The sequence below is a fragment of the Photinus pyralis genome, unplaced genomic scaffold, assembly GCF_008802855.1.
Source record: "Photinus pyralis isolate 1611_PpyrPB1 unplaced genomic scaffold, Ppyr1.3 Ppyr1.4_LG7, whole genome shotgun sequence".
NCBI lineage: Eukaryota > Metazoa > Arthropoda > Insecta > Coleoptera > Lampyridae > Photinus > Photinus pyralis.
This window is the reverse complement of record NW_022170738.1, coordinates 21,493,252-21,505,958: the sequence shown is the minus strand read 5'-3', so window position 1 is coordinate 21,505,958 and position 12,707 is coordinate 21,493,252. Positions and strand designations below refer to the sequence as shown.

The following is a 12,707-nucleotide window of genomic DNA, read 5'->3' as shown; positions in this document are numbered from 1 at the left end:
TAGTTGCTTTTATTACTTGAGCATACAGCAAAAATCCAATTTCAAACTTTACGTACTATGAGAATTTGAAAATTTTGATTTCAAAACATCTTGGAGGACTTAATTATAATTAATTTTGCAACTCAATTGTCAGGGGGTTTGGGAACATGAAAAAATCTTCTGAAGGGCTCCTGATTTTATTCAACCAAAATTATTTTTTAAAACAAATAAAGATCTGGTTGTCATATTAATTAATTTGAAAGCAACATGCTTTTATTTTTATTCGTGTGCGATGTATTCAACCCGATACAACCTGAAGAAAAAGTTGATATTGTAATTTGGTATAGAGCCGGTAATAGTTTATGTGAAATTTTAAAAGGAGTACAAAATTAATCACGCAGTTTGCATTAAGCGTTTGATGTGCACTACTGCAAAATCCAGAATAGCAGTGCAGAATGCGTGCGCATGGGTTGCATAAAATTACGCGCCTTTCAGAAGGAGTTGGTCTTTTAAAAGTAGACATAGGGAAAAACAATACACATATAAATCCTTGTCTACTTCTTAAGAAATATCACTGTATAGTGTAAATAAAAGGCAATCTTCTTACTTTAGCATATCGTCCTTATTGCGTAATGATAATCATTTATGTTTTTGTTGAAGGTCAAACTTAAAAAAAGAACTTCCATAAGCTCGGACTCTGAGGATCTACTCTCAGGTACGAGTGATGCCGAATGGCACGAAGATGGCAGTGTCACCTTACGTCGGTGCTTAGAGGGTTGGGATCAGTATCCATGGACTTGCTCGGATTGTCAAGAAGCTTTACCTAACGCAGATGCTCTTAAAGATCATCATAGTCTCGTGCATGACCAGCCACCGAAGTATGTGTGTGCAGAATGCCCAAAAATGTATACAAAATACAGTACATTTGTTGGGCACGTTCGCACTCATCGAGATCATCTTCGATTTTGCTGTGATGTTTGTGGCAAATGGTACGGAACGAGCCGTGCTCAGGAGCAACACCGGGCCTCGCACTATGAACAAAAGCCTCACACCTGCACAACTTGTGGAAAACGGTTTCGAGTACAATCTTCTCTGTTGGTACATGCCCGATCGCATTTACCCGCAGAGGTCAAAAATAAGCATCAATGTGATCAGTGTCCGAAACGTTTCGGAACCAGACCGAATCTAATGGCGCATAAACGGATACACTCGGGTATTCGTGACTTCACTTGCGATCAGTGCGGCAAAAGTTTTGTGCAAAAAGGCAATTTAGACAATCACATGCTGACTCACACCGTGGCTCGACCGTTCACGTGTCACGCCTGTGGGAAAGCATTTAAAACCGCCGTTCGGTTACGAAAACATAGTTCTGTACACTCCGGTCTAAAACCTCACCAATGCGACGTATGCGGGCGACAGTTCCGAGAGAGAGGAACTTTAAAAGAACATCATCGCATTCACACCGGCGCCATGCCGTTCACTTGTGAATATTGTGGCAAATCATTTCGGTTTAAAGGTGTTTTGACGACACACAGGAGACAGCATACCGGCGAGAGACCTTACTCGTGCCTCGAGTGTCAGCATCACTTCACCAACTGGCCGAATTACAATAAACATATGAAACGTCGGCACGGTATCAACACCAGCGTTACTGTTCGTAAACCACAATCCATTCCTCCCACCGGTATGCCACAAAGAAATCCTCCCGGTACTGTATTAGCCCCGCCGCAACCGACAACAGTCACAATGCTTTCCAGTGTTCCTCATGCCACAGCGACAATTACGGATAATTTCGCAGAGCCTCCCCCTTTCTACCCGGTCCTTAATTTGTACAATTTACCCGAAGAATTGTTACAACAGCGTGTTTAATTGTATTATCAAGCTTTAATGTAGTAAAATGTGAGTGAGTATAAGTAAGACGTATCGAACCATCATTTTAAATTATTATTTGTAGATTCATAATTGTAATTAATAAAACAAGGTGCTAAACGACAGACAATTTCTCCTTTTTCTATACTTTTTTTGGACTAATCCAATTGAAAGTACATTCCCTCAGTTGTGAAGTTTTGTCTTTGGTGGACTGGTATTTGTCCACAATCTGATGGTAGCTTTTATTTTGGACTTATTTTGAATTTTTTCCCAAGTAGAATTTTTTTTAATATAAATTGAACCGATATTTATTAAAAGAAATATTTAAAATTATGTAACAAAGAAAGCAATAACATAAATTACGTCCAACTGTTTTTCCGCCGGGAGAGTGCCCAGGATACAGGCACTATTTACGCGTTGGCATTGTTTAAAGTATTTAAACAATGGCGTTGGATAGCCAAGGATATCCTTTGGAATAAAAATTGCTTAGCGCGTTTGTCGCCGGATTCCGCAATTAAACTTCTGGCTATTCTATTAAGAAAATCTCGTGATTCCTTGCACCATGCGCCAAGTGTCTCGAAAGCAAGTCCCATAAATATATAAGTAGTCTTTCTCTAGATCTTGATATTTTTTGTGTTTTTTTGAGCACGCCTCTTCTGCAGCACTTACAGAAGTGCTCTTGAAGTTTGCTGTGGATAAGGTGTCCACGCATGTACAGTAGAATTTTTAAACTGCAAAAAGTGTCAAGGTTCTGAGAACATTCCCCCGGACAAATATTTTTCATGTTAGCTTCAAGTTTTATTTTGATGATTGGAATAAATGCGATGTGCGTCATTTCCCCACAGTCATTATCAATGGGCGCGTTTATAAGACGCAACTGTTGTGGAAAATTGGATGCACATATTATTCTCTTTGTAACAAGAATGATAAAGTAACAGAAAGAAAAATACCCCACCCAAGCAAAAAAATAATTGGAGATAATTCTTATTGGTAAAGTAAAAAGGAATCTAGTTTCGTCGCAAAAGATATGTAAATTAGAGTTTGAAGGTTAATAAACAATGGATTAACTAAACAGCTAAGAAGGAACGACAAAACGCAACGCGATGCGGCCCGTACCGAGCGCACGAATCACCGTCGGAAAACTTACACTTCAACGTTGCCATTTTAGATAGTGTATGGTCGGTTGCCTAAGTGGTAGTAAGCTTCCGATGATCATTACTTTTGTCGATGATAGTCCATATGGTTAAGGTCACCAAACCGTTGTATGCCCGACTACAGTTTCCGATTCGGGTTGCAATAAACTAGTTGAACCGTGTACGGGGGTCTAATAAAGCAAAGAAAACTCACCCCTGACTACTAACGCTCACTTCGATCATCAATACTTACCTAACTGCAACTATAATTTTTCTGGTTCTGTCCGTCCGTCCAAGGGTTTTAGCATTGAATTGTTTTAGCCCTCAGCATTGAGAGCACTTTGGAAATGGTTTTTTATTTAATAACTATCATCAAGACGTAGAAATTTAGATAATCAAGGTGGTGTTATGAATATTGCAAATATTTCTATTTTGTACGTCTTGGCAGCTTTGAAAATAGGTACATACTTACCTAAGATGTATTTTATAATCCAAGTTTCGCAGTAGGTAAATTGGAGGCGAAAATGACTATGACGTGTTTGCAAAAAATGGTTAAAGGATCCCCCACACCAACGCAGTACGGGGATAATGGGAAACCTGGAGTCATTTTATAATTGACATTCAAATGAATTATTTCTCGTCTGACGAAGAAGAAGCACTTCTTTTAGTTGCCGTAGCAGAAAAAAACAGGTAGGTTTTAACATTTCTTGAACAAAACAAAGACAAACAATAAAAATTATTTTTGCCGAATTTGTATCCGACTGTATAAAACTAATGCGGTAACTTCAAAATTATTTAAAGTCCTCGTTGTTGGATCAATTAGGTAAAATCTTTGAATGTAATTTATATTCAAAGGTAAAATGAATCTAGAAATGTATGCATGTATGTTTTTTTTAAAAATACAATATTTAACATTAAAAATTAAATTGAAATTTTAGTTTAATCTTTTTTTACATCGCGTCGTAGATTGTATATATAAGGTGGAACCTTTCAGCATCCAGCGCATTCTAAAGGTCTGGAGAATCTAAAGAAGCAGAATACTAATTCTTCCAAGAATTTGATGAATCCAGAGAACCTGAAAAATCGGAAAATATTAAAGAAACGAAAGAAAAAAAGAATCTAAAACTCTAAAGGTAAGGTATTTTTTCGAGAAGGATTTACGAGGAATTTGAAATTAACGTTTAACGTACTACCCCAATCCCTTTCTACCATCAGGCAAACGCATTAACGTTGGCTCGTTGTTTCAATTTTTTTTATGATTCTTATTTCTTATTGCACTCTTTCGGTTTTTCCCGATTCGTACCGAACAACCCATAAATGTAAAGAATTTTATTTGATTTGATATGATTGGAACAATATGGAATTTTGAAGAAGTTGAACAGTGTATTGTGGAATAATCGAGATAATTAAAAAAATCCGAAGACTCCGAAAGAATGAGTAGTGCAAGGATTTGAAAAATGGAAAAAAGTAAAATAACTAAAGTGAGAAAAATTTTAAGAATTTAATGAACAATGTACAATAAGAAATAAGAATCATAAAAAAAATTGAAACAACGAGCCAACGTTAATGCGTTTGCCTGATGGTAGAAAGGGATTGGGGTAGTACGTTGAACGCTAATTTCAAATTCCTCGTAAATCCTTCTCGAAAAAATACCTTACCGTTTCCCTATGGTGCGTTCTACCTGGGACACACTGTATGTAATTCGTTAATTTAAGTAGAGATACGTCCAACGTTGCCAAGTTTACTAGTGCACGGATATACCGGTAGTTGGTAGTAGATCTAAATAGTTCTAGTCACGCAGTAGAAATTATGTGGTACAAAATATCTACTAGTGAACCCGCAGCGCAGAGACTGCTGTGGTCTACGAGTAAAAATCTCGTAGAAAAATACTCTATGTAGGCTGTGGTGAACCGTAAACGTAGGTAGTTTTCCAAAGATTTCCTCAGCAAGTAATTTCAAACTATCAAGAAATCAAAATTTCGTTTTCTAAAGTATTGCCAGGATTGATTATTTAATATGACTGACGATTCTTGGAGGACTGCCACTTTCAGGCAGAGTGTTGTGTCGAAAATGTAAGTGATGCTCACAAATTATTGTTGCCAATATGTTTTAATTTCGATTTGTAGTGACGAAGCAATTCGCCAGTCACGTATGCCTACATCACGTAACAGCATGGAAATGGAAAATCATGTATTTCAGAAGGCAAAGACAAAAGAAGAGTACTTGGGTTTTGTGGCAAGATTGATTCTACATGTTAGAGAAATGAGTAAGTTATTTAGGCATATTGTTTGCTTTTTACATATAAGATGCCTATTTTGTTTCGATTTTCTGTTGAATAAGTATTGTAACTGTTTGTTTCTGTTTACGTTTGTTGGGATTGGTATCGAGTTGGTATCAGCTGCTTGTTAAGATACCTAATTGTTGTCAGTAGGCTGCATTTGAAGACAGGAAGGCATTTTTTGTGTTGGATTATCACATTAACCAACCTCAATTTAGAACCAGATTTAATGAAGATCCTGCTAGTAATTGCTCTATTTGCAAGTGTTCCTTGAATTTTAAGAGAAATGTGCGGGAAAGTGGCTGCACTTGTAAAAAGAAACCAACGGAAAGGCCATAAGTGATGATACACTCTTGAATTGGCCTCCAAGATCTCACTTTCTTTGATTTTTCTTGTGGGGATACAGCAAAGACCACCCTTACACAAGGATACTATATAATATAAGGATTGCTCGATCCCTATACTTGTAATGTTGCCCAAGTTTAAGTCATATGTGACGTCACCAACGGACCTGGCTGTCAGAATTGACAGTTATAATTTGCTAAGTTGTGAACGTATTTGCATGGACGCCAAGACGCCGATGTGCAATATTAGACTGTAACAACAACCGTGTTTGCACAAAAATCACTAACCCGGAAGTCATTTACCATAACTTCCTTAAAACCGATGGATTAATACGCAAGGAATGGATATGGTGCTGCAAGCGAGATTAATGGACAAATGTTTCTAATGTAAATGCCTGCCTACAACACCCATTTGAACGTATTTTATGGTAATCCTAAAGGTCGATTCTCATTAGAGCAGCACCGAGCGGCGCGGCGCGGCGCTAGCAGCAAATTGCAAATTGTAGAGGGGTATTCCCACTTAAGCACCATTTGGAAGCGTGACGAAGCATGACTGAAACATAAAACGAGTGGCGAATTTTGCAAGCTGGTAGTTTCTGTTGGCATCTAAACTATTGAAGTGTCATTAACTGTTAATGTCAAAGATTGATTTGTGTTTGCAGTGCTAGATATTTCTACTTTACAATAATTTGGTGCAGTTTTATATTTTTCCTGTGTGTGCTTATCTTCAAACCCAGCGCCATCTACTACCTTCTTATAATGAATGAAGTATAGGTGAAAACGGATCTACTTATTTACATGCGAAAAATTGAGAGCAGCTTTTCACCGCGCCGCGCTGCTCGATGCTGCTATAATGGGAATCGGCCTTAATCAAAGCATGCGCTGGTACTGGGTCCGCGAGTGACGTCACTACACGCGGCGAAAAAATTCAGTGATCGAGCAATCCTTATATTATATAGTATCCTTGACCCTTACAAGAAAACTTACCTGAGATTCAATTGTAAGGAGGGGCTATTGGATGGTGACCTTGAGGATGACCTTGACCTCGACCTTCGACTTTCTTATCGACGCCATATTGAATTTTGTAGTCACTCCCTAGAGAAAAGAACTACAAAATCGGAGATATCAAATAATGAATATTGTATTTGGTAGTTAATCTTGAATTTTTGCCTTGAAGTTTACAATGCATTTCTTATGGCAATAATTTCATGGTCAATATTGTGATAGAAACCAAATTCATTCGTTTATTGTTTAGCATAGTCGCCGTCTACACGGTTATGGAATTATCATAAATACATTGCATTGAAATTTTTTCTTTACATCCCCTGCAGTTTTTGAGATATTTCGTGCAAATTTGAAATATAAGTTACACTGAAGGGCATGACCAATGATAGTGAGAATCTATGGAGTGATATTTTTTCAGGAGTTATATATTCTATTTCCAACCCCAGAACTTTTTTCGGTGCGCCACTGGTAGACTGTGAAAGAAGATTTTCTGGTTTGTTTAGAAACTTTTTAGTCTCTTCTAATTTTTTCGTATCTCTGGCCGTCATCGAGAAAAACAAATAAAAATCACTCGAAAAAAACAATTCTCCGTATATATATTTCTTAAAATGGTCCAGTAGGCCCTGGCTTTATTTGGATAATATGTTGTTTTTATTAATTTTGACAGTTGGCATTGCAAATTGCATCTTGTATTTACATATGTTTATAAATAAATGGTTTAAATTGTTCAGCGTTCAGTATAACTATAACACCCTGTAGATCGGTAATGAAGCGTTTGCGGATCTATGTTTATATGAACTTTTAGCCATAAAATAAGCCAAAGAATTACCCCTTTCCATATTCACACGATTTAGGAACACCCTGTATAACATATCAGGCAATTCATTTATGTTGAGACGATTTAACAACTTGATGGAATCATCCTTTTTCAAAAAAGTTTATGTACAATTGTAATCTAATCGGTGGTGACCTTGAGCGTGATCTTCACCTCCACTTTCACGGTCAACTTCAGAATTCTGAATAGGACCCCCTAATTTTGAACTCAGAAATGAAAAGACCATGAAATTTTGCACACTCTTGAAAATTGCTTAATATGACGCAATATAAATAAATATAAAGAAAGGTGCTTGGTATTCAGAATTATGCCAACTATTAAAATTAGACCATTTCCCATGTGTGTATACATTATTTTATTTGTGTAGCATGGCCAAATTTGGTTGTTGGTATGGGGTAACTCATAAACTATAACTGAAAAAAATTGACCTCGCAGTCTCGATGTATTTTTTTAAGATAAAGTCGAGATTCAACAGCAAACTAGCCATCTTTTGTTTTTGACTTATGTGCAAAACTTGCATTTTTTCAATATTTAGATACAAACCTATAACTTCTTTGTTTATGAAATTATCAGAAATGTGGTTATTACAAATGATTGTTGCATAATCTGTCGTTTTCAAAATAAGTATATGGGGTCAAGTAGAAACGTTATCGGACCTAACCTCATCCTTTAAAATGGAACACCCTGTGTATTTTAATATTAAAATCAGACAGCATACTAAATTCTCTTTTCAATACTATACCACACCAGGTATATCAAAAAAAGAGTCAAGCGATTTAAAAAAAATCAAAAAAGTTTCAAAGATTTTTAAAGATTTAAAAAAGTCCGGCGAAAAAAGTTAAAAATCTAAAATTTTTTTTCGGCAAACCGGTTATTTTGATTTAGTTGAAATGTTAGCAGTGTACATTGGGCATAATGGGTGTAAGACTGTCAAAAAAGTTTTTTTTAATATCTGGTTTGAACTAGGAGGCTGTTATCAATTATTAAATCAGTTAAACGGTATGCGACCAGATGTATTTTCCAAAAATAACTAATTTCTACAGCTAGTGGTATCTGCGCGGGACACGGAAAATTGTTATTTCGCCCGCCCCCTCTGTCGATTTATTGACCCGCTCAATCTGGCTATGGCCCTGGGATCCTAGCAATTGATAAATAAGAAACTGTCTGATGTCCCTATTTTTCTCATTCAAAATTTTGAAGTTGGAATAATCTTGAAGGTCGAGATCAAGCTCATCCTCAAAGTGACTACAGGCCCCCTTAGGGCCGATTCTACAATGAAGGTATACCGAGAATAAGCTATACCTAGAATAAATGTCGACGGTGGCGTTGGTTACCATTGTGTCAACCAATGGCATACATGTTGCTATGGCAGTTATTCCAAGAATATCTTATTCTCAGTAAAAGTATAATTGTAAAACCGGCCCTTAGACAATTTTTATATGAGACTTTTTTCCAAAAAATATGATCCCAACAAGTTATTAAATCCTCTCAAGACAAATGAATCACCTGGTATAAATAACATATACAGTGATGTTTATTAAGAAGTAGACATAGGGATTTGTGTGTATTGTTTTTCCCTATGTCTACTTTTAAATGACAAACTCTCTAATGAAGGGCGCCTAATTTTAAGCAACCAAAATAAATTCTTAAAACAAATAAAGATCTGACTGTTTAAATATTGTTGCTTTATATAGCGTTTTAGCGTTGTAAGTAAAGCATTGATCATTGCAACATTTTTTGATGGCATTAATAGAAAAATGTCGATAAGATGGTCCTTTGTTTCGTGGGTCATGACAGTATGTAAAGAGGACCTGATAATACCTAGCAGTACACATGCAGGAGGGTAGTACATAGGCAGAACTTAGTAGTACCCCATGTAGTACCCAGAAGTAGGTACATAGAATTACTGGCAGGACAGGGGGAGTACACCAAGTACTGTCAATTTCGACAGTACATGTACAAAAGGTTGCCTAGTGAAATACCCCTTGGAACAACCATTTGTCAATAGTTTTTTATGGTAAAAGTACACAAGAAATTGAGTAGTTCCCATTTACATAAAAGTGTATGCATATTTTTAGCCTGTGTGATTGTAACAATTACATATAATAGAAAAATATAATTTACATACAATTCAGATGTAAATTTTTTTTGGTAACTTTCTTCTAAAAAATGGTGGTCTAGTCCACAAATTTAAAATCATAAGTGTCTAATGTTAACCAGTATCTGTTCATGTTGTTTTTTCGTGATGTTATTTTATATTCAGATCCTATTAACTACGAAATAACTTGCAGGGTATAATCTGTATCTTCACTTAATAATATCAATTTTATTTCAATTGTAGATACCAAAAAGGGAGGTGAAATGAACGGTCCTGGATCAGTACAAAGTGGTCCAGGCATGCCGGATCCTATTAATGCCTTGCAAACTTTAGCGAGCCAAGGCTCGCGCAATAATCAAATGATGGGAATGGGAGGACCTCAGCAGCAAGTACAGATGGGCGGTCCTCAGCAGATGCCGCCGATGTCGGCCACGAATTTATTACAAACTATAAACAGAGGTCCCAACCAAGGAATGGGAAATATGCAAACTAGACCCACAATGGTAATGGGCGGTAATGGCCCCATGGCAAATCAGATGGGTAATCAACTCCCCGGACAAATGGGCGGTCAATTAGGTGGACAAATTGGGGGGCAAATGCCGGGACAAATTTCTATTTCGACTATGGCGCAAATATCTGGACAATTACCAAATCAGTTGCAAAATCAGCTCAACAGTCAAATGCAGGGTCAAGTTAACAACCAAGTGCCAAATCCTCTTCAAAATCAATTACAGAACCAACTCGGTAACTAATCTATTTCTGCCACTCTTGTTACATTGCGCTTTAATAGGGCCCACAATGCAAGGACCAATGGGAGGTGCAAATCCGATGTCTAATCAACTACAAAACCAAATGCCCAATCAACTTCCAAACCAAATGCTTGGTCAACTTCAACAAATACAACGCAAACCCGCAGATAATATCATAATGAACGCGCCCAATGCCGGTTTTCCACGTAATTCCACTCCCACTCAATTTCTCCGTCAAAGCCCAACACCTTCTGTTCAGTCACCCGCAAACTTAAGTGGTCCTCCGCCGAGCAATCAAATGGTTGCCTCTCCAGCATTAGTACATTCGCCGAGCTCACAAATGAGTTTAATGCCCGGTCCTCAACGATCTGTAGGAATGGCACCTAGTCCGAGCAGTTCTCTGAATACTCCCGGCCAGCCTGGTCAGAGTCCAATGGGAATGCAGGAGGAGCAAGCATATCGCGAGAAAGTCCGTCAGCTCAGCAAGTACATTGAGCCCCTTAGGAAAATGATTGCTAAAATGGGCAATGACGGTGAGCGTATGTCATCAATTTTAACTTTTTTAAACATTTTCTCTGCAAGCGAGTAGCACCTAGTCACAAGAAATACGTTCCAGATGTGGAGAAGTTAAGCAAAATGAAGAAACTGTTAGAAATACTATCGAATCCTTCCCAACGCATGCCCTTAGAAACTCTTATTAAGTGTGAAGTAGTCTTGGAGAAACTGGATTTTAAACGAGGGGACGGAAGTGTTGCACCTCCTGCTCACTCGGTCACATTCAAAGAACATCACTGCTTTACTCCGCTGTTAGAAGCAGTTAGCAACAATCTGCAGTCATCCGTTATCAACCACACTCTTCATCGAACATTTGGACCGACACTCGAAGCTCTCTTTGGTCCAGAAATTCGGTACTACACTATCATTTTATTTAATTAACCATTTAGTAATCTTCTAAATCTGCAGACTAGTTCCATCACTTAAAAGGAAGAGGGTGGAAGAACCCCCCAACGAAATTCCTGACGTCTTGCAGGGAGAAATAGCTCGTTTAGATCAACGTTTTAAAGTTTCATTAGATCCCTGCCAACAACCAGGTTCGAAATCAATTCAGTTGATATGCGGTTTGGAATGCAAGTATCTTCCGTGTGTCCCTCCTGTCTCATTAATAATACCTGAAGACTATCCGAAAAGTTCTCCAAAATGTTACATGGCTCCACACGAGTATAATGCCACTCAGTTTCTCTCAGCCGTGCAAACCGCACTGTTGGCGAGAATAAAGAAACTTCCAAAGCATTTTTCATTATCACAGCTACTTGATACATGGGAGATGAGTGTGAGGCAAGCGTCTGCGCCATCTCACGTACCAATATCAACAACTACTCTTTTAATGGGTCTGTAGGTTATGGAATTTATCGAATTTAAAATTAAAATAATAAAATATAAACTGTAAGTGTGCGTTTACAATGAACGTATACGTAAGAAATACATAAAACGTAAAAATTTCGCAAAGGTGAACTGTATAGAAACATACGAAGGTGTTTACAATGAACGTAATTTTTACGTACGTATATGTAAGCGATATGTAAGTCTTGCGCATAGTCGCAAAGGTTGAAAATGTGTCAAAGTTACGTACGGTTGCTAGTAAAAATAAATAATTAATGTTGGTTGCACTGGTGGGTTGGTATAATTGAAAAATATTTGCGCTTGCTGACATTCAAACTTCAAAGCAGGTATCAGTCATGGCGCGAAGATAAATTATACCTTTGATTATAGTAGTATATATAATCAAAGAATTATACACACAGTTTTAGATTGACTTCACTCCAAACCTTACAGCGCGTCATTCCGGGAGTGCACGCGACGGGGCCGTTAGCCGAAGACGCACGAACAAGCGGCGTATTTTGGCGCGAGATAGGTTATAACGGGGCGATCAAAAATGAGTTTGCTGTCGAGTCGCCTTTGGAAGTTCAGTTAAGTACGATTTCCCCATGTAAACAAAAATTGCAAAGGTCCTCGACAGCAACTCATTTTTGCTCGCATGGTATATTTACAAATTTACTACATAATATACTCTTTTTGCAGATAGATGTGCTTTAACATTCCATATTACACGTAAAATACGTTTATTGTAACAGCGAAGTAAACTTTACGTAAACGATACGAAATATGTACGAGTTACGTTTAACGAAATGCTTACGTATACGTTTCATTCATTCATTGTAATTTGTCAACGCACCTCGCACACTCACACAACCCCTGTGTCATTGAATTTTTTTAAAGGAATGACAACCCCATGACCTAAGGATTATCCATACATATTTGAACATTTTTTTGTTCATTGTTTTAGGAAACTGATTTGTTGGGGGTGCAAACTTTACTTGAGATGCCCTGTCTGTCGTTGTCGTCTAAGACAAGGCTGG

General features: G+C 37.5%; 2 protein-coding genes and 1 long non-coding RNA gene across 5 annotated transcripts; all 3 read left to right on the top strand.

The window, feature by feature from the left end:
* Positions 1–609: 609 nt before the first annotated feature.
* Positions 610–1,968, top strand: LOC116177410 (zinc finger protein 501-like). The gene has a single exon (XM_031496385.1). The coding sequence runs from the start codon at positions 625–627 to the stop codon at positions 1,846–1,848; it is 1,224 nt and encodes a 407-aa protein (XP_031352245.1). The 5' UTR covers positions 610–624; the 3' UTR covers positions 1,849–1,968.
* A 1,176-nt stretch (positions 1,969–3,144) lies between these two features.
* On the top strand, positions 3,145–4,142 carry LOC116176483. Its single transcript, XR_004146448.1, has 3 exons — positions 3,145–3,441; positions 3,486–3,671; positions 3,976–4,142. It is a non-coding gene; the product is annotated as an uncharacterized LOC116176483 (long non-coding RNA).
* A 622-nt stretch (positions 4,143–4,764) lies between these two features.
* Positions 4,765–11,777, top strand: LOC116176482 (mediator of RNA polymerase II transcription subunit 15-like). 3 transcript variants are annotated; one of them, XM_031495076.1, is made up of 6 exons: positions 4,765–5,053; positions 5,108–5,247; positions 9,785–10,285; positions 10,332–10,823; positions 10,907–11,198; positions 11,254–11,777. In XM_031495076.1, the coding sequence occupies exons 1-6, from the start codon at positions 4,998–5,000 to the stop codon at positions 11,684–11,686; spliced, it is 1,914 nt and encodes a 637-aa protein (XP_031350936.1). In that variant the 5' UTR covers positions 4,765–4,997; the 3' UTR covers positions 11,687–11,777. The 3 variants fall into 3 exon arrangements, with proteins under 3 accessions (XP_031350936.1, XP_031350934.1, XP_031350935.1); XM_031495074.1 differs by having other exon boundaries at positions 10,880–11,198; XM_031495075.1 differs by having other exon boundaries at positions 4,766–5,053; positions 10,332–10,829; positions 11,254–11,776.
* The last annotated feature ends 930 nt before the right edge of the window (positions 11,778–12,707 follow it).

What these genes read in the sequence shown, in the direction of transcription:
- LOC116177410 (XM_031496385.1), top strand. Translation starts at nt 625, where the DNA reads ATGTTTTTGTTGAAGGTCAAACTTAAAAAAAGAACTTCCATAAGCTCG.
- LOC116176482 (XM_031495074.1), top strand. Translation starts at nt 4,998, where the DNA reads ATGACTGACGATTCTTGGAGGACTGCCACTTTCAGGCAGAGTGTTGTG. An exon ending in TGCTAAAATGGGCAATGACG is followed by an intron (nt 10,824 to 10,879) that starts GTGAGCGTATGT and finishes GCAAGCGAGTAG; the next exon opens with CACCTAGTCACAAGAAATAC. An exon ending in CTCTTTGGTCCAGAAATTCG is followed by an intron (nt 11,199 to 11,253) that starts GTACTACACTAT and finishes CTAAATCTGCAG; the next exon opens with ACTAGTTCCATCACTTAAAA.